General features: G+C 44.3%; 1 protein-coding gene across 1 annotated transcript in view; it reads left to right on the forward strand.

The window, feature by feature from the left end:
* Positions 1–22374, forward strand: part of LOC117437912 (PHD finger protein 7-like) — a 125641-nt gene extending 103267 nt beyond the window's left edge. The window contains exons 2-7 of the mRNA XM_034072706.1: positions 20894–21018; positions 21100–21259; positions 21344–21450; positions 21645–21758; positions 21913–22034; positions 22217–22374. Coding sequence (XP_033928597.1) covers positions 20894–21018; positions 21100–21259; positions 21344–21450; positions 21645–21758; positions 21913–22034; positions 22217–22374 — 786 coding nt within the window. The remainder of the gene's footprint in view (positions 1–20893; positions 21019–21099; positions 21260–21343; positions 21451–21644; positions 21759–21912; positions 22035–22216) is intronic.
* Positions 22375–23299: the final 925 nt, after the last annotated feature.

The following is a 23299-nucleotide window of genomic DNA, read 5'->3' on the forward strand; positions in this document are numbered from 1 at the left end:
TAGAAAAATATTCTCCACAGCACATGGTTTTCAGCTTACTAAAAATATCAGAAAGAAAGTGTTGTCCTGTATTAAACAGTGAGGGTGGGAAAGCACAGCATTCAAGGAGCATAATTTTATTATATGAAATTTCACAACAGGCACAGATCTAATTTAACAGTGATCATCTACTGAAACAAAACAAAATTAATTTGACATCTACCAGCTGAACGCTAAAATTGACTGCTATTGGGACAGTTCAATTTGACTAAGTTAACCATCAACAGATTGCTATATCTAAGAGGAGTACTGTGCAGACAGTAATGTGCTTTTGTTGTACTTTTTCACCTGTAACTTAAAGTAGCATAAGAGCAATGTGTTTTGAATTAATATTAAGGCAGAAAAAAGGTGGATGACTTCTTTCTAAGGAAAAACTACCTTATCGTTTTTACATAATTGCTACCAATATTTTAAAGAAAGTAAAAAAAAATGCTCCCCCGAACCTCCCCCCCCCCCCCAAAAAAAAAAAACAAAAAACAAACAAACAAAACCCCAAACTAAACAACCACAAACCAAAACCAAAAAAAAGTCCCAACCAAGCAAAGAAAAAGACACTGGAGTGAGAGCCAGTGTGATGATATGTGATTTGTGATAATATGACTTTGGACAAATTCAACCTCCTCAGAAAGTGCAGATAAAACGTTTTCTTCATTTTATTTATTCAGTATGGGTCATGTCAATGAGATATTCTTTCAAAGCTCGGGAACTGCAAGTTAAAAGAAAAATATGCTTTCCCCAGAAGAAGGTGTGGGAGTCAGGAATCTATTAATTCTATGACGTAAAGAACACAGGCCCTATGCCAGTAAATGTCCATATCAACAAAGTATTTAGGGCTTCTAAAAAGAAGTTAGAAAACTGAAAAGCTTAAGTATCTAATTCAGTTCTATAATGTATCCTGTACTTATAAAATTGTTCTGCTCTAAATGCAGAAACAAAATTACATTCAAAATGAAACCTCAATGTGCAAGAAATGTTGAATGGCTCAGAAGAAAGTGCATAATAAAGCCTGTCCAGAGAGTCTTCAGAACCATCCTGGGAAAATGGAAGGGCCACAGTTTTAAAATCCTGGATGGGACAATAACATTCTTGCTCCAAATAAAGAACTGTTTTAAAAAGAACAGGGTTAAATATACTAAAGTATCATCTCTTTTTTGCTCTTCCTCTGCTATGCCTGCCATTCTACATGAATTACATGAAGCCATGGACTTCAACCTCCCATCTCTCAGATGGTATGAGTTATCTTATATACTTTAAAAAGAGATCAAGTTGCATGTCCCATGACCCAGGCCTTGAGCCTAAGTATATTAAACCCATCACTTTTGATTAGTTAATTAATTAATTGCCTCACCCATCAGAGGAGGAAAGAGATGCAGAGTGGTATGAAGTTAACTGGTGCTCATTTGGCAATAGTTAGAAACTTGCATCTCTAAACTGATTCACCCTGATAGAGTATTTTCAACACTGATAAACAGAGTTGATTGAACATCTCTGTGTTTTGAATGTAGGTGGAGCTATCCTCAATCTGTATCTAACTCTGATGCATTAAGATGATCTTTCATTCATACTCATCAACAAAAAGAATGTAGCTGTCAATCAGAAATTCCCAACAGAACAGGGAGAAAGCTGAATAAAACCAGACATTTCCCTTAAAACTAAACAAAGAACAATAGCAATCCACATAGAATGGCTCTGAAAGGATGAGGCATACAACAAAAATCAAAAAATCCAAATTTTGTTCCAAATAAACAGCACTTTATGCCATGTGAATTATAAATTGTATTAAGCAGTGACTTAACACAAAAAAAACCCCTGATCTGTGGAGAGTTATGTAAAGATCCTATTACAATTAGCCATCATCATTTTCCATTGTAGATGTTCGTAGAAATATCCATTCTTACCACACTGGCTGGAGGCCAGATACTGAAAGTTATACAAATGCATTCAAGACAAGGAAAACCTAAACCATTGCTTCTCAGTAGTGCCATTGCCACCTAAGTTGACACCAGGACTTTGGCTCCATAGCAAAGAGAACACATGCAAAATGCTCACTAGCAGTCTTCATTTTCCTTAGAAAATCTTGCTTCCTACATCTTTCCTATTAGTAGCAAAGGTTAGCACATTAGGGCAGTTTGGATTCTGCAAGATTTCTATAATCCAAATTTTCGTTTCAGACACATGATAAATCAAGATATTGATAAGACAAAAAAGAACCTGCTCTTTCTGGACTGTTTTTCTGACATATCCTCCACCCTTTCTCTGTTTTGTAAAGTTGTAAAATGGCATTTTACACTCTTTCCTTTTGTTTATTTTGCCGGAGAAGATACAGACCTCTGTGTCCTGTGGTCTTCTGACCAAACTTCTTCTTCTTTGACGTCCAGGCTCTACCAGATTTGCAGATTGGACCATACTTCAGTCCAGAAAATTATTTCCTGTGGCAATAATGGATTTGAATGGACTTGAGCAGCACATACTTGCCCATCACTGACAGGGTCTCAGTGCTGGCAATCTCTGCTGCCAATTCTCTCTCAAATTATTTGCTCCCCTGCATTTCCCCCTCCTTTTCTATGTCTGCCACCAAGATAATAATCCTTTGTTTCCATTCTTTCTTCTCTTGCACTTCTGTCCTTAAGGCTGTCCCAGTGTTGCTGCGTTTCCATTTCCCATGCAATTGAATACCTTCTTTAATTTCTTCAGTGTCTTTTTTATTTCAGTTTTCTGTATGTTTGAAGCATCCTCTCCACCTGCACAGTTCTCAGTCTCTTCATGACCTATTTCCCTTCATAGTTAGTAGAATGTTTTATCTGTTACAAAACAACACAAACACTCAAGTTGACCTATAAATTACACAACATGCCAATGAAAATACAGAAAAGAAAATACTGCAGCCCAAATACTCACTGCTCAGCTGCCAGAGCTCTCCTTGTTCTCTTAGAGCAGCTTCAGATGCTGACTCCCATTTATACTCTCTTGATTGACCTGCTGGCACTGCCAAAATAGTGTAATGTGGTTTAGACATAAATCTGAGTCAGGCAGTAATTCTGCAGTGCAGTGCTCTCTCTGAACAGAGTTCTATTCAATGGACTTCAGAGCATTTGGGATCAGCAAAAGGGTTATCCACAGAAACAGCAATACTGCACCAGGCCCTTGGCGTTGCAGCTGCAGTGGCAAGAACAGAATTGCTGTGTCTGGTCTGGGCCAGGCACTGCTCCCCAGCATACCTTCATGAGTTCTTCTCCTCATCTTGGTGATGGCAAAATTATATTTCAGCCACTGTACAGCAGTGTATGGCAGTAAAAAGCAGCAGCTCCTCAGACACATACATCTTTTTGGTTTTTAACTTCCAGCTCACTACCATAAATAACTATCCTGTCCCTGCCTCCCCAGCTTGATTCTTAACATTTCCTCTGACAAAATCACTCATGCCTCCATCCTCCAGTGTCTGACAACAGCACCTTCCCAAACTGTAGCAACAAAACATGCTTGTGTAAGATAGAACACTTTGGCAGATAAAGTGAATAGCACCTTAAAACATACCCAACAGAATCCCAACCACACAGCACGTGTTTCTGACCAATAGAAACATGCTTGAAATGTATATCCTTTTTGAAATGTATTTAAAATAACTCTCAGAAGCAAACATGCCATATAAAAATACTATGTATTTTTGCTGTGCAAAAATGGTACACTCTACTTCCTATTTTAATGGTATTGAAAATCATTCCAGCTTAACAACTCATCTCACAGGGTACAGACAGTGGGAAGAAATCTTTTCCATGGGATGGCTTCTGAGGCCAGGTCTGTAAGCTTCTGAAAAGGATTAGACATTTGAATGGGAAATAAGCGTCTCCATAGCTGAGATAGCTAATGCCCTAGATCTAACAGTCCTGAGGAGCCCAGAAATCAAAGCTTTCTCTAAGCCTTGTGCTTGGCATGTCTCTCCCAGTTTGGCATACAATGCCATGCCTTATCCTTTCCTAATTCAAGCTCCTCTTCCAGACCTTTTTCTTTCAATACAGCTGCTTTTTGTTTACCTGACTTTGAGCTTCATTTATTTGCTTCCACAATAAACAAAACCACCGTATCTTAAAGCGCGTGTGTTTTCATAAGACAAAGAGAGAACTGCCATGGTTTTATCACAAGGCACAAAATTCTTATTTTGCAAATATCAGGGTTTTTTTTTTCTTTTTGGAAAAGAAAATCTGCTGCACACAACTAACTTGTTATTTCTTTTAATGGCTATTCAGGGCAGATTTACAGAATATGAATCATGTATTTTTACCTCTTGAGAGATATCTAAGCTCTTGTGTCTCCATGATTACTAATAACTAAAGGTCATATAGTCCACTTTCATGCAAATTAATCTCTTTCACATCTACTGTTGTCCTGTCCCTTTCAGAACACACAGTGAATCCTAAAAATAACTGGAAATAAATGTCACCAGAACAAAGATTTTTACTTTAATTTAGGGAAATATTTTACCTCACCTACCCGTAGGTGCAGTAAAGCTTGTTGTCAGTATTTTACTATAATTCAATAATTTTTTAACCCTGCATTTTACTGTCATCTTATTCATGCCATTACTTTTGGATCTCTAAAAAATGATGTTAAATAAAATTCTCATGCTAAATAAATTCTTATGGCAACTGCATAACTGAGTACATCCCACAAGCCATTCTTATGAAGCTGTAACTACTGAGGTTCACCTTGCAGAAGTTATTTCTTCTCCTCTAGGGCAGACTATCCTTGCAGCTCTACCAGAACTGGCTGGATGTAGGCTATTGCTTGAATTCTCGGCTGCTAGTTATTGCCAATCAGTGAAGCAGTTAGCAGAGGCACTTATTTCCTTTTTCAGTTTAAAATCAAAGAGATTAGCTTACCCACGACAGGGAGGCGGTGTGAATTAGCCTGTCTGGCTTGCCCCAGAATGGATTAGTCTTGCTCACACAGTCAGCAGTAGAGACTAGGCAGTGCATGAAGACAGTCTCTCCCCTTCTGCTCCCTGCCTCTTAGCTGTTAGCTGCCACATCTTAGCCTGAGTCTCCGTATGATTTGCATAGACCCCATCTGCTGTCTAGACAGCACCCAGGAACTCATAGTTGCCCATCAGGGTGGTCTCTCTCCTAGCCCTTGGCTCCAAGAAAGTCTCAGCAATTGAAAAGGGTGAATGTCAGAGGAGCATCAAAGCCATGCATTACTGTCATGTTAGAAATCCAGGTCAGATGCAATCTGTGCTTAACTAACAAGATGAATAAACTTTATAGGGAATATTGTTGTCTAGTCACACTGAGCTCTTCCTTGTAAAAGCACTGCAAAATGTGACATTTACCATAACAACCCTATTAGTGCCTAATTTCAGTACTCATCAAACAGCAAGCTAAGACTTCCAGAGGGTTCATGGTAGCTTCCCAGTAGTGGACCAGGAACATCTCAGTGTTCAAAACAAACAGCATCTCAACATTAAGTTATGTGCAAACAGCAGTGCTGTGGAAATGGTACAATTTTTATCCATATCTCAGTCAAGGGAGATGCTAATATGTAGAGGCCTGCGTGGTAGAACACAGTGCAGAGATTTTCAAACTAACATCAGACGTTATCACTGAAAAGAGAGAGCAGCACTGTCACTTCAGCATGTTAGGCCGACCACAGAAAATACTCCTGTTTCCAGGACTGCTTCTGATAACTGAACTGGTATCTTTTCTTGGCACTGAACAGCTTCTCAGCTTACGTTGCACTCGGCAGACATGCACCAAATATCTCCTGTAGTAGCTGCTGGTAAGTATAAATATTTTAGTGAAGATTGTTGTTCCCCCTGTGCTCAAGAGTATACTCCTACGGCAGGTACATCATCACAAATGACACCAAATTCCATGAAACTATCTATGTGCTAGCAGTCACCACTGTGACAATCCCTATTTCCTTTCACTAGCACTCCCCATGTGATACCAAGCTTTGCCTCATGGTATACCTGCTGGCTGTCAAAGCTTGGATTCACTCCAATGGATTCAGAGATATATTCGTGCTCAGCACTAACTCAAATTCATGAGCACTGAATTTCCACCTGACAATGCTGAAATGGAGGGCTCTGCTGGAGTCAGAAGCAGGACATGTACAGCTCTTCCCAAGATTTGCTCACCTTGTGTTCCTAACGGGGCTGCAGAAGGGATCAATCACATAGTTATTTAAGAACTCTTCTGCCTTGTAAAGGGGTCAGTTGTTCCTCTGAATTATCACAGGTTCAGCTGGATCCTGAAAGCTACTCTATACACCATCAATGTCAGTATTACTAAGTTCACCCTGGTATTCACTCTAGTGTGAATGCAACAAGCTACATGGTGATATTGTCAGCCATCTAGATATGAATAATGCAGGGATTTTAGTTGCAATCACCACATCTTAACTTACTGAGCTAAGACATTTTATAAAAAGTGTTAAAAAACCCAAAAGATGGTTGATTCTGTGGTTTTCATACAGATTAATTTTCACTAAGGCTCAGCCCTCACAGAACAAGTCATCTAGGAAGGATAAATCTCTGAATCTACCTCTGTGCTTGAGGAAGTGCAGAGACTGCTCCATTAGTCTGTAGCTGTGAAACATTTACCAGGACTACAACCCTGCTGCTGTTCTAGCAGAATAGCCTGGCAACATCAGGAATTAAGGAAAGGATTGTTTCTCTTCAAGGAAAAACCCTTGTCTGATTGCTTACAAGTATCATCAGTCCTTTCCCCCACCCTACTGTCCCAGTTCTGAGCTGTGTCAAATAGAGCAGTGTTCAGTTGCCTCTTCATAACAAGAATATCAATATCATTAAAAGGTCTGCAGAAGCCATTTAAGCTCAACACTAGACTGAGAAACTACCTGGACTACCTAGTCCTGCCTACCTGGACTTGTAAAAAGTGTTCCACACTGTCCCACACAACATCCTGTCTCTAAACTGGAGAGACATCAATTTGATAGATGGACCACTTGGTGAATAAAGAACTGGCTGGATGGCCGCACACAAAGAGTTGTCAATGGCTCAGTGTCCAGCTGGAGACCAGTAACAAGTGGTGTCCCTCAGGGATCGGTGTTGGGACCGCTCTTGTTCAACATCATTGTTTGTGACATGGACAGTGGGATTGAGTGCACCCTCAGCAAGTTTGCCGATGACACCAAGCTGTGTGGTTCGGTTGATTCGCTGGAGGGAAGGAATGCAATCCAGAGGGACTTTGACACACTTGTGAGGTGGGCTGATGCCAATCTCATGAAGTTTAACCATGCCAAGTGTAAGGTCCTACACCTGGGTCAGAGCAATCCCAGGCACAGCTACAGGTTAGGCAAAAAGGAAATTCAGAGCAGCCCTGCGGAGAAGGACTTGGGGGTGTTGGTCAATGAGAAAATGAACATGAGCCGGCTGCAGTGTGCACTTGCAGCCCAGAAAGCCAACTGTATCCTGGGCTGCATCAAAAGAAGCATGACCAGCAGGTCAAAGGAGGTGATCCTGCCCCTCTATTCTCCTCTTGTGAGACCTCACTTGGAGTATTGTGTGCAGTTCCGGTGTCCTCAGCATAAAAAGGACATGGAACTGTTGGAACAAGTCCAGACAAGGGACACAAGGATGATCAGGGGACTGGAGCACCTCCTGTATGAAGATGCAAAAGTTGGGGCTGTACAGCCTGGAGAAGAGAAGGCTGCATGGAGACCTCATAGCAGCCTTCCAGTATCTGAAGGGGGCCTATAAGGATGCTGGTGAGGAACTCTTCATTAGGGACTGTAGTGACACGACAAGAGAAAACAGGTTAAAACTTGAACAGGGGAAGTTTAGATTGGCTATAAGGAGGAAGTTCTTTACTGTGAGGGTGGTGAGGTACTGGAATGGGTTGCCCAGGGAAGCTGCGAATGCTCCATCCCTGGTGGTGCTCAAGGCCAGGGTGGACAGAGCCTTGGGTGACATGGTTTAGTGTGAGGCGTCCCTGCCCATGGCAGGGGGTTTGGAACTAGATGATCTTAATGTGCTTTCCAACCCAAACCATTATATGAGTCTAAGAAACTATACCCCTGATTAAAAAAGTGCACAGACTTCACCATATGTCAACAGGTGGAAGATTTTACTGTTTCCAGATCTTCTTCAAGATGGAGAGTCATTATTATGATTGCATGGCAGAGAGGCAGCAGAACAGAGACACTACATCTGTGAGTCATTCACAGCAGTAGAGTTAGCAGAGGCACAGCCTGGATAATAGGATTAGCAAGGCAAGACAGATACATGCTTTGGGAGTGCACACACGTGTATGTGCTCATTAGGTGTCAAAATAGATAGCTAAGGATTACATTGTATTAAGAAGATCAAGCAGGACTTAGGGCACATTCATGTCAGCTGTACTGGTAAATTGATCACAGCACCTACAAAATACTTTCCTCTCTCCTCCCTACCACACATTTTCCGTGTTGTTTAGTTAACTGAAAAGCCCAGTGCCAAAAATAGAAGCTTAGGCAAAAGAATTTATCTCACTACATTTCTAAATATTGTGGAATCATTCAAAACTATTTCAGTGTATCTATGTAGAAGCATATAAGATGCATTTCTCCTCTTCCATTTCCTTAAAGCTGGCATGACAGAACTTCCATTCCTTCTTTTCTTCTGTCCTGGAACAGTTAATTTCTATTAATAATTGTATGCCCACATGGGGAGGGAATCAGTGCGACTGAGGGGTCAGGCATCCCCGATGGCAACTGCAGACTGGAATTACTAACTGTGCAAAGCAAATTCCCAAGAGATGGACAGGAATATGCATCAGAGCCCTTACTTTTCTGACACATGTATCTACAAAACGGCAGCTACTGAAGGGCACTCAAAAGTCTTTGTTCTCTGCTTCATTTTTGCTCTTCTTTGAGTACAGCTGCATGTTGGAACTGAGTAACAGTTCCCCTCAGGTTTTTCTCCAGTTCTGTTTTATAAATGTCTTCTTTATATAAACTACCCTCTTGCACCATCTTTGTTATATTCTCCTGTCGCAATTAGAAACAAGGTGATAAAACCAAGGTTGTTTCTATTCAGACATTAATATCATGCAACAAAATAACTCCTTCATTGTGGCCAAACCAAATATTTGTAAATAGTTTGCATCTCACTAATTGCAGTGCATTTTCTATTCATTACATACCCTACTGCTGTGTTCAGCTGTAATTCAGTAGTTGTACAATGGAAGCAGTGATGGTCAGAGACAGTGCTTGTGTGGAGAAAGAACAGTGACTTTGGATAAAATCAAGTGAGATCAGCATGCAGTAATGTTCTGCACTGAATCTCAAAGCACCATTCTTTGTGGCTTCGCCTACCAGTTTAAAAAATGCATGATGGTGTTATTCTGTACATCTAGGGTATGCTCTCAGCTAAACACCTGTAAAACTTTCACATCACCCTATCATGAATCTCTTACGTGCTTTTTCTTTGACTGAGAAGCATGCAGTGTCCATACCAGTTGGGAGTATACAGCTGTAGCTGCCTCTAGCACAAAACAATCTCATTAACTTTTCATGCTCATCAAGAGCTGCTCTACACATTAATATCTTCTCTAACGTGAACAAATCAGCAGTTCTGATTTTTATCAGAAACATAACATGAACAGACATGCTTTTTTCCTCCCAAAGCAGTTGGTGAGAAAATACAGCCTCTCAAGAGTCTGTGGGGATGTGCAAGAAAGTCGCTCCTCCTCTGCGGACCATCATACGTCTGCTACAGTGTAATCTACAGAGAGGAGTATGTGAAATTAATTCAGCGCTTCTGCGCTCTTTCATTTGCACAGATTAAAACTGGGAATGACTCCACCAGAGAAATGTCATTACAGCAGTGCAATTAAGAGAAGACCTGTACTCTGGGCCTCCACAGTGACCTGTATCCCCGGTGGGAGAAATCACTGGCCTGAACCACCATGGCAAAATAGGATGCAAACCTGCCTGGCAGCAAGGAGGGCTTAGCTGTATGCCTGCAGCAGAGGCTGGATGTTGGCAGCCCGCAGCACGGGGGAGGCAGCCCCACTCCGCAGCCCCATCTCCATGGCTGCAGCAGCTGAGGGAGGGAGAGAAGGAGAAAAGGAAGGAATAAGGGCCTTTGCAAGCAGCCTTTTAAAAATATCACTGAGTAGGCTTCAACTGAAGTGCATAAAAATAATCTAATTCCACTCCTACTCTAATAGGATAGCATATATTGTTCTTTCTCTTCATCTATTTCCCCTGAAAGCTTTCTGCACCCAGCTGCATTAATGAATGCTGAACTGATGGGGATGTAGATCAGATCAATATGGATGTATGCAGAATTAGGTCATTTTGATGGAGAGCAGGCCCAGCCACTCCAAGAACACTTGTCCAGATGAGAGGGAGTGAGCTAAGCTCTCATCCCTTGCTTTCATTTTTCTTTATATGATATGCATGAGGGTGAAATCCAGCACATCAGCAGTGCATTTTGCAGAGACAGAAACTTGCTCTGAATGGAAGCTCAAAACACAAGTACCTTGTACTAGTGCTTGGCACCTATCTGCAGTCATTGAGACCTCTAAGAGCTAGGCAGGAGCTGCTCTTTGCAAGCAAAGAAGAGGGACAGTTTGTGAAGAGGAGACAGATCTGTTCATATAGTGTGGGAAAGTAGCAAGTCTCCAAGACTGGGAGAAAAGCAAGAGTGAAGCCAAAGGGATCTGTCTCCGCACAAATTCACGGTTGCATCCCATCTCCTGCCCTCAGTGAGGCAGGTAGGAGAAATTGGAAAGTGCACAAGAGTCCCAGAGAGTCAGCTGTTGAAGAAAGAGATGAGCTGGATAAAGCCACTTTAGGTCAAAGCCATCTGTAGCAGGAAGGGTTGAAGAGCAGGTCAGAAGTGAACCTTGCTGCTTCATGATATTTCCATGCCAATACCTCGAATTTCCAGAAAGCAGCATGAGTTTTGATATTAAAGACTATGAGCTTTGTTTCTGAGCAAGCTGGAAAATGCATGTTGCTGGACTTCACCTCTAAGAGTTACGCTAAAAACTCCAGGAACACATCTTGTGCTGAGGGTATGATATAATTCATTAATAATACAAAAGATATGTTACCCAGCAACACTGCAAACATGTCAGGTATTATGGCATGTAAAAATACTGTTATGCTGGTACAGCCACCTCCTCATACCTTACAGTAGCAGTACTGAGAAGAAGCAGGTAGCTTCTTGGAGCATTGTAGGCCCCCACAGTTAAGGGACCTTACAGGACAGTGATAGTAGCACATCTCTATTGCCTTGACCACGTTCCAACCATATACTGCACAAACTGTGAATGAGGGGCATGCCAGTGTTTGGCATCTCCACCCTGTCTCTCAGCAGTGCAGACCAAATAGTAAGTAGATACAGACTACAAGGACTACCAGGAGGTCATTATCTATTTAGGCCCTGAACTATGATCTTACAAAACTAAGCAATGAAATTTGAAATTCTTGGTTACTCTAATGAACTGTTAATTACCATAATATTTCAGTTCACATATGGTCTACTATTTAAACAAACTGAGACAGAGTTTTCCTGATGTGAAGAATGAGAATATGAACTGCATGCTGGTGTATGATGAGTAGGTGCTTCCAGCATAGGTATGCACGCTGGCTGTCAGGACAAACAGCAAAACATTCCTGCCTGTCTGGAGCAAGAAACAGCCCATGCAGTATTAAGTGGCCAGTATGAGACTGAAATTTGGTTCTAAAAAAGGCTATGCTAAGGAAGAATGAGGGGGATGGGATTTTTCTTTTAAAAATAGATCTTTTCCCCATTTGTAGGTTGGTCTTATTTTGCAGCAGCTATATTCTACACCAACATGTGGTAGACCAAAGATTAAGTCTCAAATTCCCAGACGCTGGGTTAGAAGAGGCCACGTATGTCACAGAAGTGACAAGCTTAGTTTCAGGAGATGAGGATTTGGTTGCCATACTTTCCAGCACCTCTTGTTATTAAAATCTTTCAAGAACCTTGACATTTGTAACAGAAGTGGCTATGTCCCACCTATCTCTTTCCTAGCAATAAGCTTTCAGTTGGAGGCTTAACTGAAAAAAGCCCACGGATTTTTTGCAAATGTCAGGGGCTTACACCCTCCCGCTGGCAATATTAAACCTGTCCTTTGGGTTTTTATGAAGTGGTCAGGACTTCATCAGAGGGCACAGACTTGGAAGCAGGAAAATATCAAAATAAATACTACAGTTATCAGCCAGAGTTCAAATACATGCTCAGTAGCCCTTCAACTACTTTATGACATGTACACTGTTTTAAAATAATGGGTAACATAAATGCATGATCTCGTTTTGACTGCTGAGAAAATGATTATGTGCATTTTCAAGGTCAAACTCTTGGTTGAAGTTAGAAAATACAGACTAGGGGCATAAAAAAATAAAGATCAAAGGGGTACAGCTACACTACAGTGTGAAGGGCATTTCTAGGACATCCTGCAGCCCACGCACATTCAGTCAGAATCACACCATGAAGTATGGGCACTGGCTGCTCCCACAGGGATGTGGCTGAATTCACCTAGTGACTTTGTATATTTGCAGCTACTTTTTTAGGTGTTTATGCAGAGTTCCTGTTGCATGCAAGATACTGAGCTGTACAGGATACATGTGGATGTGGGGATCATGTTGCTCTTCTGGATGCTCCTGGGAGCACTCCCTAATACCAGGGAAGGCACAGCTCTCCAGAATTGTTTGAACCTTTTTTAAGACATCATTAAACCCAGTCTACTTCTCAATATTATTCTTGCACTTTAATCTATATACTTCATCCTTAGCTTAAGAGTTCTAAGCTTCAAACTTTTTTGCTGTTTATATGGAGTCAGGAAATTCCAAACTCACGATTTTTATCTGCCAGTGGCCCCAGGATGGAATGTTAGTTCAGTTCAAGGATTTCTGATTATGTGCTTCATACTCAGAGCTGAGGGCTGACATACGCACTGGCTAAGAGCTTACTCCAGCCACTTCAGCAGAAAACAAAGTTCAGTTTAGAAAAAGAAAGTAGAATAGTTTTCACATATGTTTTTGCTGGATTGACATACCCTAGAGTGTCTGAGGAACCAAAAGTCAGCTTCAGATCTCACAGGAGATGACAGACAAACAAGCTCAGAGCATTTCAGTCTTTGTCAAGCTTTCATACCTTTTCCTTTTACAATCCAAATGCAACAGCAGAAAATAGCATTTAATTTCACTCATGTCTCTGAATGGGAATTACCTTTATCTTTTTTTTAAAGAAATGCTCATCTCTACCCCAGTAAGTGATCAACCGTGCCTTGGACAGTGAAGCCCATGGAAGTCACAGTAATACCCACCTACCGTTCAGATCAGTGAACTTTTTCCAGATCATTAAACAAACCATGCACTGATGTATCAACCTTTTCTACTGATACTCACCAGCCTGCTCTCCCAGCTACAACAGCCACTCCAACCCACCCCATTCATTCCGCTGTTCAGGGATCACCTCTTCACTCATTAGCACACTGTGCTGCTGGTTTCCAGCAAAGCTCTAGGTGTTGCATCTATTTCAGGCTACTATCAGCATCAAACTTCCAGAGTCTGTCTTACACCAACATTTGGGATACTCTGATGTTTACTGAAGCAGGAAGCAGAAAAACAGTAAAGAGCTCTGATGCCTCCTTGTAATAAGTCATACTACCACAATGGCTAGATCTGAACATCTATATCAAAGTAGGCTTGCCAGTTAAAGTTAAATTTCCTAGCTGCTACAGCTGCTACCTTAAGGCCTAGTATAAAGACCAGTAAAGGTAATGGAAAACTTCACTTTGATATTAGCATTCCTCGGAATTAAGGAACTACTTTCCATAACTACCAGTTAGCTTGTCACTGTTTTCATACTGACAATGAAAAGTAGTTTTCATACTGACAGTGAAGGTGGCTATAAAGTGAACAGCACCTTTCCATTGTATGTTTATATTTTGCTTGTGAATTGTCTGTGAACAAACTCAAACTTCCTCAAATTGATTCTCTTTTCAGCATTCTTTTTTGTTTTCATAGTTGTTGTGTTATCCTATAGATATTTGTTCTTTGCACCTTTGTGTGGTAATTGCCACTGAAATCTCAGGCTTTTTTGGTTTAACAGGCAGGTCATGTTCATTGGTGGAAGAATAATAACAATAAATAACGCATCATATTTTCAGTGCAGATTATCTTTACAATGAATCTGAATTTACTCTCTCTGAATGTACTCAATAATAATTTAAAATTCACTCATTTTAAGAGTATTCTTCTGTACAAATTTGACTCTAGAACATTGATGGAAAGCAGATAGGGAAGAGGAATAAAGTAAGCCGAAGCACACATTAACAATTGAAAAGTTTATCTATGAATGTTTTTTGTAGTATCCACTGAACTTCATTGGTAATTAACTGTGTATTTGATTCAAACTGCCATCCAACTTGTTGAAGGATTAAAGTAATCTTTTAATTTTTTAATGAGTCAGGAGTTGTGAGTGTCAAGGAATATGACAATGCATTTATTCTACATCATGTGTGTTTTCCTGTTGTAATACTTACCATTTCCTACTCCCAGATCACAACTGACTTTTGAGCATATAGAGGAGCAGATGTGTCAGAAGTATCCCAGGGAATGCTGAAAGAAAGAAAAAACATTACGCGTCCTGCATGGTTTAATAAGGTTGTTGCAAACATGAATATCCAGTAGTTTAATAGCTTTAACTAAAAGCTGAGCATTGTAGTTCCTTTGTCTCCTGTGCTGACTTGTCTTTTTGCATAGTTTTACTGAAGTTGCACTAAGTTTTGTATTTCAGCACATTCCCAGTGCATATTAAAATAGTGGAGATGTGCCATATGAAGATATCTGATATGTAGCTAGACCTGGGCAAAACATTTTTGTCCAAAATGATATCCAATTTTCTTTTTTATTTTCCTGCTTAAGGAAAGAAAAAAAATGCGCAAAAGCATTGGTATTTTAGTTCTGAAATACTTTGATTTTTAGTTCAAAACGTTTGGAAATCAACTTCAGTGTCACAAAGAAACAACTAACCCCTTCCAAAACCCAAAACTCATTCTCAATCAAAAATTATTATTTTTCCAACTTTTCATTTGGCTGAACACTTCATTCCAGGTTCATAAAAAATGAATTGTTGTGGATCTGCCAGTGAGCCCCCCATATCAATTATTTGCCTAGCTCTGGATACCAAATTCTAGTTTGGAGCACTTTTTTGGCAAAAACACCAGCTGTAATTTTTGTGAGAGTGTCATACTCCTAGGTCATTTTCAGATGAATGGTATGATTTCAAGCAACTGCCTTCCATTTTCTCTGTTTGCACTTATCATGCATTAGTAGTTTGGCTTTCACACTGAAAATGTACAAAGATATGATGTACAAGGATACAACTCATGGTCATGGGATTGTGAAAGAATTATGCTAATAGTAGGCCAAAAATTAGTATCTGCCTTTAAATCTACAGCAACACAAATCTTAAGGCCTTGATGGCTTAAGGGGGATGCCAGAATCTTGCACTTCCATTCTACTGTTCCAAGCCCTGGATCCAGCTCCTTGTGATGTAAAGGGTGAATGGAAGAACTTGCAAATAAAATTTGTTGAGATTATCATAATAATAAAGGTTCAAAGAAAACACACAAAGAAAACACTAGTAGGTGCCTGAGGCAAGGTGTGCTAACATCTCTTGTTACATAAAATCATTGTTCTCCTATCTAATGGTAGTGGGAGATATGAGTGCACTCCTCCTCTGAAAATTAGGACAAATGCTTGTGCAATGATACTGGCATGCCATGGGCCTATGCAAAGCCCATTAAGTTTTCCAGGGCAGCACAAAGATTTCATAAAGAGTAAAGGAGGAAATACCACCTTAGACAGGTGAGTCAGCCACAAAGTCACCATTTGTAAGAGATTAGTCCCTTTAGAAAGGTGGGAAATTGTGACAATTTGTGAGAGGTGGCAACTGTCTGAACAATTTCCAAGGTCTTCTTTTTATAAAAAGCATTGCCAATAATCACAGAATCATAGAAGAGTTAGGGTTGAAAAGGACTTTAAGATCATCTAGTTCCAACCCCCCTGCCATGGGCAGGGACACCTCACACTAAACTATATAACCCAAGGCTTCATCCAACCTGGCCTTGAACACTGCCAGGGATGGAGCATTCACAACTTCCCTGGGCAACCCATTCCAGTACCTCACCACCCTAATAGTAAAGGATTTCTTCCTTATATCCAATCTAAACCTCCGCTGTTTAAGTTTCAACATGTTATCCCTTGTCCTATCACTACAGCCCCTAATGAAGAGTCCCTCCCCAGCATCCTTATAGCTCCCCTTCAGATACTGGAAGGCTGCTATGAGGTCTCCATGCAGCCTTCTCTTCTCCAGGCTGAACAGCCCCAACTCTCCCAGCCCGTCTTCATAAGGGAGGTGCTCCAGACCCCTGATTATCCTCGAGGCCCTCTGTGGGAATTCGTAAAGAGCCACGGCCACATCGTGAGCGATCCCGATAGCCTGAGCCTTATTATTGTAGAGTAAGAAGATTCTTGGCAGGCATAAGTTAGGCAGTCTTGTTAGGCCTCTGTAATTTTCCACTGAAAACGTGCAGAGAATGATCTCTGCCAAGGTTGTAGTTCCCCACTGTATTTTTAGAGTAAGGTATTTAATTGCAATTATAACAAGTTATAAACATTAGCTTTGTAAATGGTAGTAACCTCTAGACTAACCAATTAGAGCTCAGTATCCAAGGCTGTTACATAGGAAACCTAAGGGTATAAAAGGAGCACTGTATCTGAATAAACTTTGACAATCGCTTGATCACATTGATCGTCTCCGCGTTGTCCATGACTCCTGCGTCAACAGCCCTCCTCTGGACTTGCTCCAACAGTTCCATGTCCTTTTTATGTTGAGGACACCGGAACTGCACACAATACTCCAAGTGAGGTCTCACAAGAGGAAAGTAGAGGGGCAGGATCACCTCCTTTGACCTGCTGGTCACGCTTCTTTTGATGCAGCCCAGGATACGGGTGGCTTTCTGGGCTGCAAGTACACACTGAAGCTGGCTCATGTTCATTTTCTCATTGACCAACACCCCCAAGTCCTTCTCCGCAGGGCTGCTCTGAATTTCCTTTTTGCCTAACCTGTAGCTGTGCCTGGGATTGCTCTGACCCAGGTGTAGGACCTTGCACTTGGCATGGTTAAACTTCATGAGGTTAGCACCAGCCCACCTCACAAGTGTGTCAAGGTCCCTCTGGATGGCATTCCTTTCCTCCAGCGAATCAACCGAACCACACAGCTTGGTGTCATTGGCAAACTTGCAGAGGCCGCACTCAATCCCACTGTCCATGTCAGCGTCAAAGATGTGGAACAAGATCAGTGTCAACACCGATCCCTGAGAGACACCACACGTTACTGGTCTCCAGCCTGACATTCAGCCTTTGACCACAACTCTTTGAGTGCGACCATCCAGCCGGTTTTTTATCCACTGAGTGATCCACCTATCAAACTGATGTCTCTCCAATTTAGGGACAAGGATGTCATGTGGGACAGTGTCGAACGCTTTGCACAAGTCCAGGTAGATGACATCAACTGCACCACCCCTGTCCATCATTTCCCTGTAATTTGCAAGTCAGCCTTGTCGTTTCTTTTATTGCCAATAATTAAGCCATTAAAGGTAGATTATTTCACTCACAAAAAACAAATATGCTTTGGGAAAGCTGTGCTGCAAATCATTCCTACTTTTTGTCTCCATGTAAACTCCATGCACATCACCAGAAATCAGGTACCTTGTTCCTCACTGATGTAAAGGAAAAGGACTGTGGCTTCCCACAGAGCTGCAGAATCACTGATGCTGGTAGGTAGCTCTGTGGATCACCTAGCTCAACCTCAGCTCAAAGCATGGCCAGCTACAGCATGTTGTCCAGGGCCATGTTCAGCAAGATTTGAATAGCTGCAAGGATGGAGAGGCCACAATCTCTCTGGGCAGTTAGTACCAGTTTTCACACACCCACATTGTGAAAAGCTGTGCATTTTGGGGGTTTTATGAATGGCATTTCCCGAATTTCAACTTGTGCCCATATCCTCTTGCCCTTTCACTGGATACCACAAAGAAGTCTGGCTCAGTCTCTGTACCCTCCCATCAGATATTTATACACATGGATAAAATCCCCTGAGCCTTGTCTCCTCTGGGATGGCTTCTTCCCATTGTCTGAAGAAGGAGTCATCTCCTTCTTTCTGATCTGGTGGTCTGTGGTGAACACCCACCACAGCATCACTTCCATTGGTCTTCATTCTGAGTATGACTTAGCAGCTTCCAGCCAGCTCATTGTTTGGTCCCAAGGCAAAGTTCCCTCACATAATGTGCAAAACCTGCTGTGGTTCCTCACTGCCCTCCCCCGTCATTCCTGTGATGGTTTTGCCCCACTTGATCAGGAAGATCACCTTGCTTTGTAGGCACCTTTGATCCCCAAAAAAGATCCCATAGTCATAAGAGCCCAGCCCTTGCTGTTGACACCAAATATGCAAACAGTTGCAGACCTTCAGGGTCTGTCCACTCCTTCTCTAGCCGTACCCCATAAATGAGAAAACCATCTGGGGCACATGTCCTCAGCCATAACCTGTGAAAACTTATAGCCATAATGCATATGCTCTGGGTGCCATTGACTGTATCACTGACGCTCACCTGAAGTGAGTGATAGCCCAGGGGCTGGACAAGCCCAACCAGTGTGTCTACAGCATCTGAGATCTGAGCCTTGGTAAGCAGAAAACATCCACTAGAACACAGGCTGGGTTATCAGATGAGGACTCCATCCCTCACAATCACCCATTGCCACCAGCCTTCTTTCTCAGGCTCAGCTGCTTTATTGGAGAGAGCTCAAGCACTGCATCCGCACCCACAGAACTGAAGCTATTCTGTAGTTGCATATCTGCAAGGGGAGCAGAAGCCTTCCTCCTGAGGCCAGAACTCACAGGCTTCTGCCTCTGCCACCATGGAAATCTTCACTTCCCAGCCTGATAAGCACAGACTTCTGTCGCATTCTTCAGTACAGCCAGAGGCTCAGGCTTTTGTATCTTCAGGGCCCTGGAGAAGAACTAATCTCTTCCAGAACTATTGCATCAACTGCTACCTCTGGGAGCTGCGTTTTAAGGCCTGCAGCTACATAGGTTTCTCCACAGCACCTGCTGAAAGGGTGCATGACCTTCCCAAACTAGAAGTCAGCTGGAGAAAGAGAAAAAGCTCAAAGCACCTTCTGATCAGGCACAGCTGGCAGAGCTCATTAGAAGTTGCTAGAGCCTGCTGGAACACAGGCCTTCTGTAGTTAAACCTTCCCAGCCGCAGTCAGCACCCTGAAAACCTTTGGGGAGTTCTCAGTTCTTCAGCAGCCCCAGTAGTGCCCAGAAGATCTCAAAGGAAAGCAGACAAACTACTCATCTGTTAGCTGCCTCTTTTAGCTGCCCTCACCGCATGAGTTTAATGGAGTCCTGATGACTGCCACAACCAACAGTGGCTTCTCTATTTTTATGGACAAACAATACACCAGCCACTAAAAGTGGACTTTTGAAAGTCCATCCAACCCAAACTATTCCATTATTCTTTTTCTTCTACTCTGGCTGTGCTCCAGGCACAATCTGGTGTTTGTCCTGGTGTTGCAGGTGAATTATTCAGGGAATTCATCCTTAGTGGGCTAATTAAAAGGGCTTTCTTCATGATGAAACGACGATAAAATGGTAAGGAATTGACGACTGAGGTGTGGGGAGCAGAGGGCAGGGACAGGACTCTCAGGGGCCTGCTGAGGGAGAAGGGGGCTCCACACCGCAGAGCTCTGGGCTGGGCTGCAAACTCACCTGCGTCTCTTTTCTGCCTCAGAGGTAGCAGAGGAGCATTTGTAGAAGAAGCCCCAGCACTGCTGGGACAGGGACTCTCCAAACACCCACCTTTGATGTCTGACACTTCCACAAGGATGTTTAAGATCCCATATGTGATGGAGCAGGGTGAGAGCAATGTCCCCCTCCTACAGCCTGGCAGAGGGACTCCTGAGGCTGTTGGTGTGGACTGGGAACGTTGGCAGGGGGAGGCAGGAGCTCCAAAGACACCCTGGGGGAGGGCCGCTCCTCTGCTTGGCAAACGGGACCAGGGCTGGGCAGTGTGCACCCTCTGGGACACCCATGCCTACAGTGCCCTTTCCTCTCCAAAGCTTCCAGCCTTGCTCAGCAGCGAGCTAGGCAGGGACAGAGCAGCCCTTGGGGGCAATCCCTCATGGACGCATCCCTGGCCCCACAGAGGTGCTCATTCTCAGTGGCATTTGCTCTCTTCCCTCCAGCATGCATGCTGTGTCATCGCACAGAGGCAGACACAGACATCTGTGGGCCAAAACAGAAACAGCTACAGATCTGTGCCCATTGCTTTTGCCTGGTGAGTTCCTCTGGGGCTGCTTTCATCTTTGCAACTCACCTGCCCTGCCCTGCCACTTGCCCCTCATCTGCTCCTTGTCTCTGCTCTTCTGCAGCGTCTTGCCAGTGACCTTCCACCACAAGGGACAGAAAAGGAAGGACAAATATTTCTTTGTACGGATATTCTACGTACAGTCAAGCAGGCAGCCTAGATGGTGAGGATCTGAGATGATCAGGGTGATTTGTGCCAGGAGAGGTTTTCCGGAGCTTAGTGCAGATGCCAAGAACAGAATCCCAGCCTTTCCACCCAGATCTGGGACAGAAGTCTTGCTCCCAGCAGCTCCACAGAGGCTCCAGCACAGGAGCCTGCTCTGCCAGGTGGATCTGTGGCCTGTGGTCCAGCTGGGGACAGACCCTGTGCCCTGCCCTGAGGTGTGCGTCTGGCTGTGGAGACCATGAGGCTGCTGCTGATGGTGGCTGCTCTGCTTTTTCCAGGTCTGCTTTGTGTGTGGCGAAAGGGGGGCCACCATCTCATGCCAGGGGCTGGGCTGCGACTGCAGGTTCCATCTCCCCTGTGCCATGGAGGGTGGATGCATCACCTGTTACTTCCTGCCATACAGGTACCCCCTCTACCCTTCTCCCCATCACCAGGGAAGGACCCAGCACTTCTCATCTCACCCATCCCTTCCCTCATCCCCTAGGTCCTTCTGCTGGGAGCACTGCCCACAGCAGCAGGAGCTGGAGGCTCCAGAGAACACCACCTGCCTCATCTGCACGGATCCACTTGAAGGCAGAACAACCTATGGGACCATGGTGTGCCCAGCATGCAAACATGCCTGGTTCCACAGGGCCTGCATCCAGGTAGGAGCCGTTCCCTTGCTCCGGGCACAGCAAGCTCTCAGCAGCACCAGAGCCTCACTCACGCTCTTTCTATTTCTCCTGCAGGGACATGCTATGCGTGCTGGCACTTTTTCCTTGCAGTGCCCTCTGTGTCGAAATAGGAAACTCTTTCTAACAGAAATGTTCCGCATGGGGATCCGCATCCCCGTAAGGTGAGTGTCCTTCCACCCAGCACTGTGCTATGCCTGGACCTGCCCCCGCAGTTGTGGCCCTCTGCTCAGCCCCAAGTCTAGGCTTTAGCTCCATGCAGGAGTTGGAAACAGGGTGTTGGGGGAAAAATGGGGAGGCCCTTCATATGCCTTATGCTGTGGCAGCAGGGGCTCATCAATTTTCCTTTCTCCATCAGACAAGCGTCATGGGAAGACAACAATGCGTACGCAGAACTGTACCAGAGGCATGGGAGCTGCAATGCCAGGGAGTGCTTTTGTCCAGAAGGCAGGGAGGAGGCAGAGCCAGACGGGTAAGTTGCCCGTAAGATGCACCCTGGGGCTCAGCAGGGGATCTCTGTCTCAGCAACGGCTTGAAGCAGAAGGGCTGAAAACAAGAGCTCTGCTGGACAATCCTGTACTGTGGGCACTTTATCCTTAGGGACATGAACCCATTTCTTTCCCTAGGCCTTGGCAGCTGTTCCTGTGCCACTCCTGCACTGCTCTGGGCACTCACAGACGCTGCTCCAACTTGGGGAACAGCCATGAGGCCACATGGGAGTGTGACAGCTGTGCTGGCCTGGGCACCTGTAAGTGTCAAAGCACCCGGCTGCTCCTGAGCTGGGGCTGGGGGCCACGGAAGGCCTGGCAGTGGGTGCCTGGTGTGGGCTTGGCAGAGCCTGAATGCTCCAGGAGGGCTGGGGCACTGCTCTGGCCTACCCTGCCCCAGGCCTGGGAGCCAAGCCCTTAATGTTCCTGCTTTCCCTTGTAGCCTCCAGTGCCAGCTCAGAGCTTCCTGGTCCCAGTACTGCCAGCCCAGCAGCATCAGGGCAATCTTGGATTTCTGGAACTAGAGTCCAGCAGCCCCTGCACCACCAGCCAGGTAGCATCGGGGCAGGCTCTTGGACATGCAGCACAGGAGACCAGTAGCCCCAGCACTGCCAGCCCAGCAGCGCTGGGGCAGACTCTGGAACCTCAGGCACAGGATTCCAGCAGCCCCAGCAGTAGCAGACAGATGCCATCAGCACCATGGCACGGTTGCCCAGTGTGTGAGGGTAGCAGCCGCTCCAGCCACCCTGGGCCTGACCAACAGCAACACCAAACCTGGTGCACCCGTCAGACCCAGACACCCTACACATGCCCTAGAAGACTGCAGGGGAGAAGCCAACCGCCAGCAACACACGCTGCGAGCAATACCCGCAGCCAGGCGGTACCAAGGCTGTCACAATGCTCCACATCAGGAGATACCCGCAGGCACAGCACCACCAGGCAGCAGCCATCGGCGGCGTCCTGTGGCTCTGCACCACTGCAAAGAAGCAGGAGCAACAGACCCGGTGGGCCCATGCGGGTGCGAGACTGCTCCAGAACTGACAGTCAGGAGGCTTTATAGCCACACCACAGTTACCTGGCACCAGACACTGGCACTGCAACAATCGGGCCATGCCACAGTTCCCCAGCATGCTCCCAGTTGAACTGTCACACCCAAACTGCCTACACGTGGCTCAAAAGACAGCAGGAGAGAAGCCAACCGCCAGCACTATGTGGTGAAAGGAACACCCATAGCCGGGCAGTGAGAGGCTGTCCCAGTGCTTGTCCAATATCTGAGACTAGGAGCCCCAGAACCAACAGACATCAGCCATCAGCAGCATCCTCTGACTGCAGCACTGGAAAGTGGCAGCAGCTCCATCCCCACCAGGCCTGCGTGGGCGTGACACAACTCCCGCTTGCAACATTGAGCCAAAACTCCCAAAACACAGCCTGGACACCTCAGTGGGACCAACCATGTTTCATCTCTGAGCAACCACTGCAATCCCCCTCTACTAGCACAATAAAGGTGACCCTTTTCTCTGGACTG

The sequence above is a fragment of the Melopsittacus undulatus genome, chromosome Z, assembly GCF_012275295.1.
Source record: "Melopsittacus undulatus isolate bMelUnd1 chromosome Z, bMelUnd1.mat.Z, whole genome shotgun sequence".
Taxonomy (NCBI): domain Eukaryota; kingdom Metazoa; phylum Chordata; class Aves; order Psittaciformes; family Psittaculidae; genus Melopsittacus; species Melopsittacus undulatus.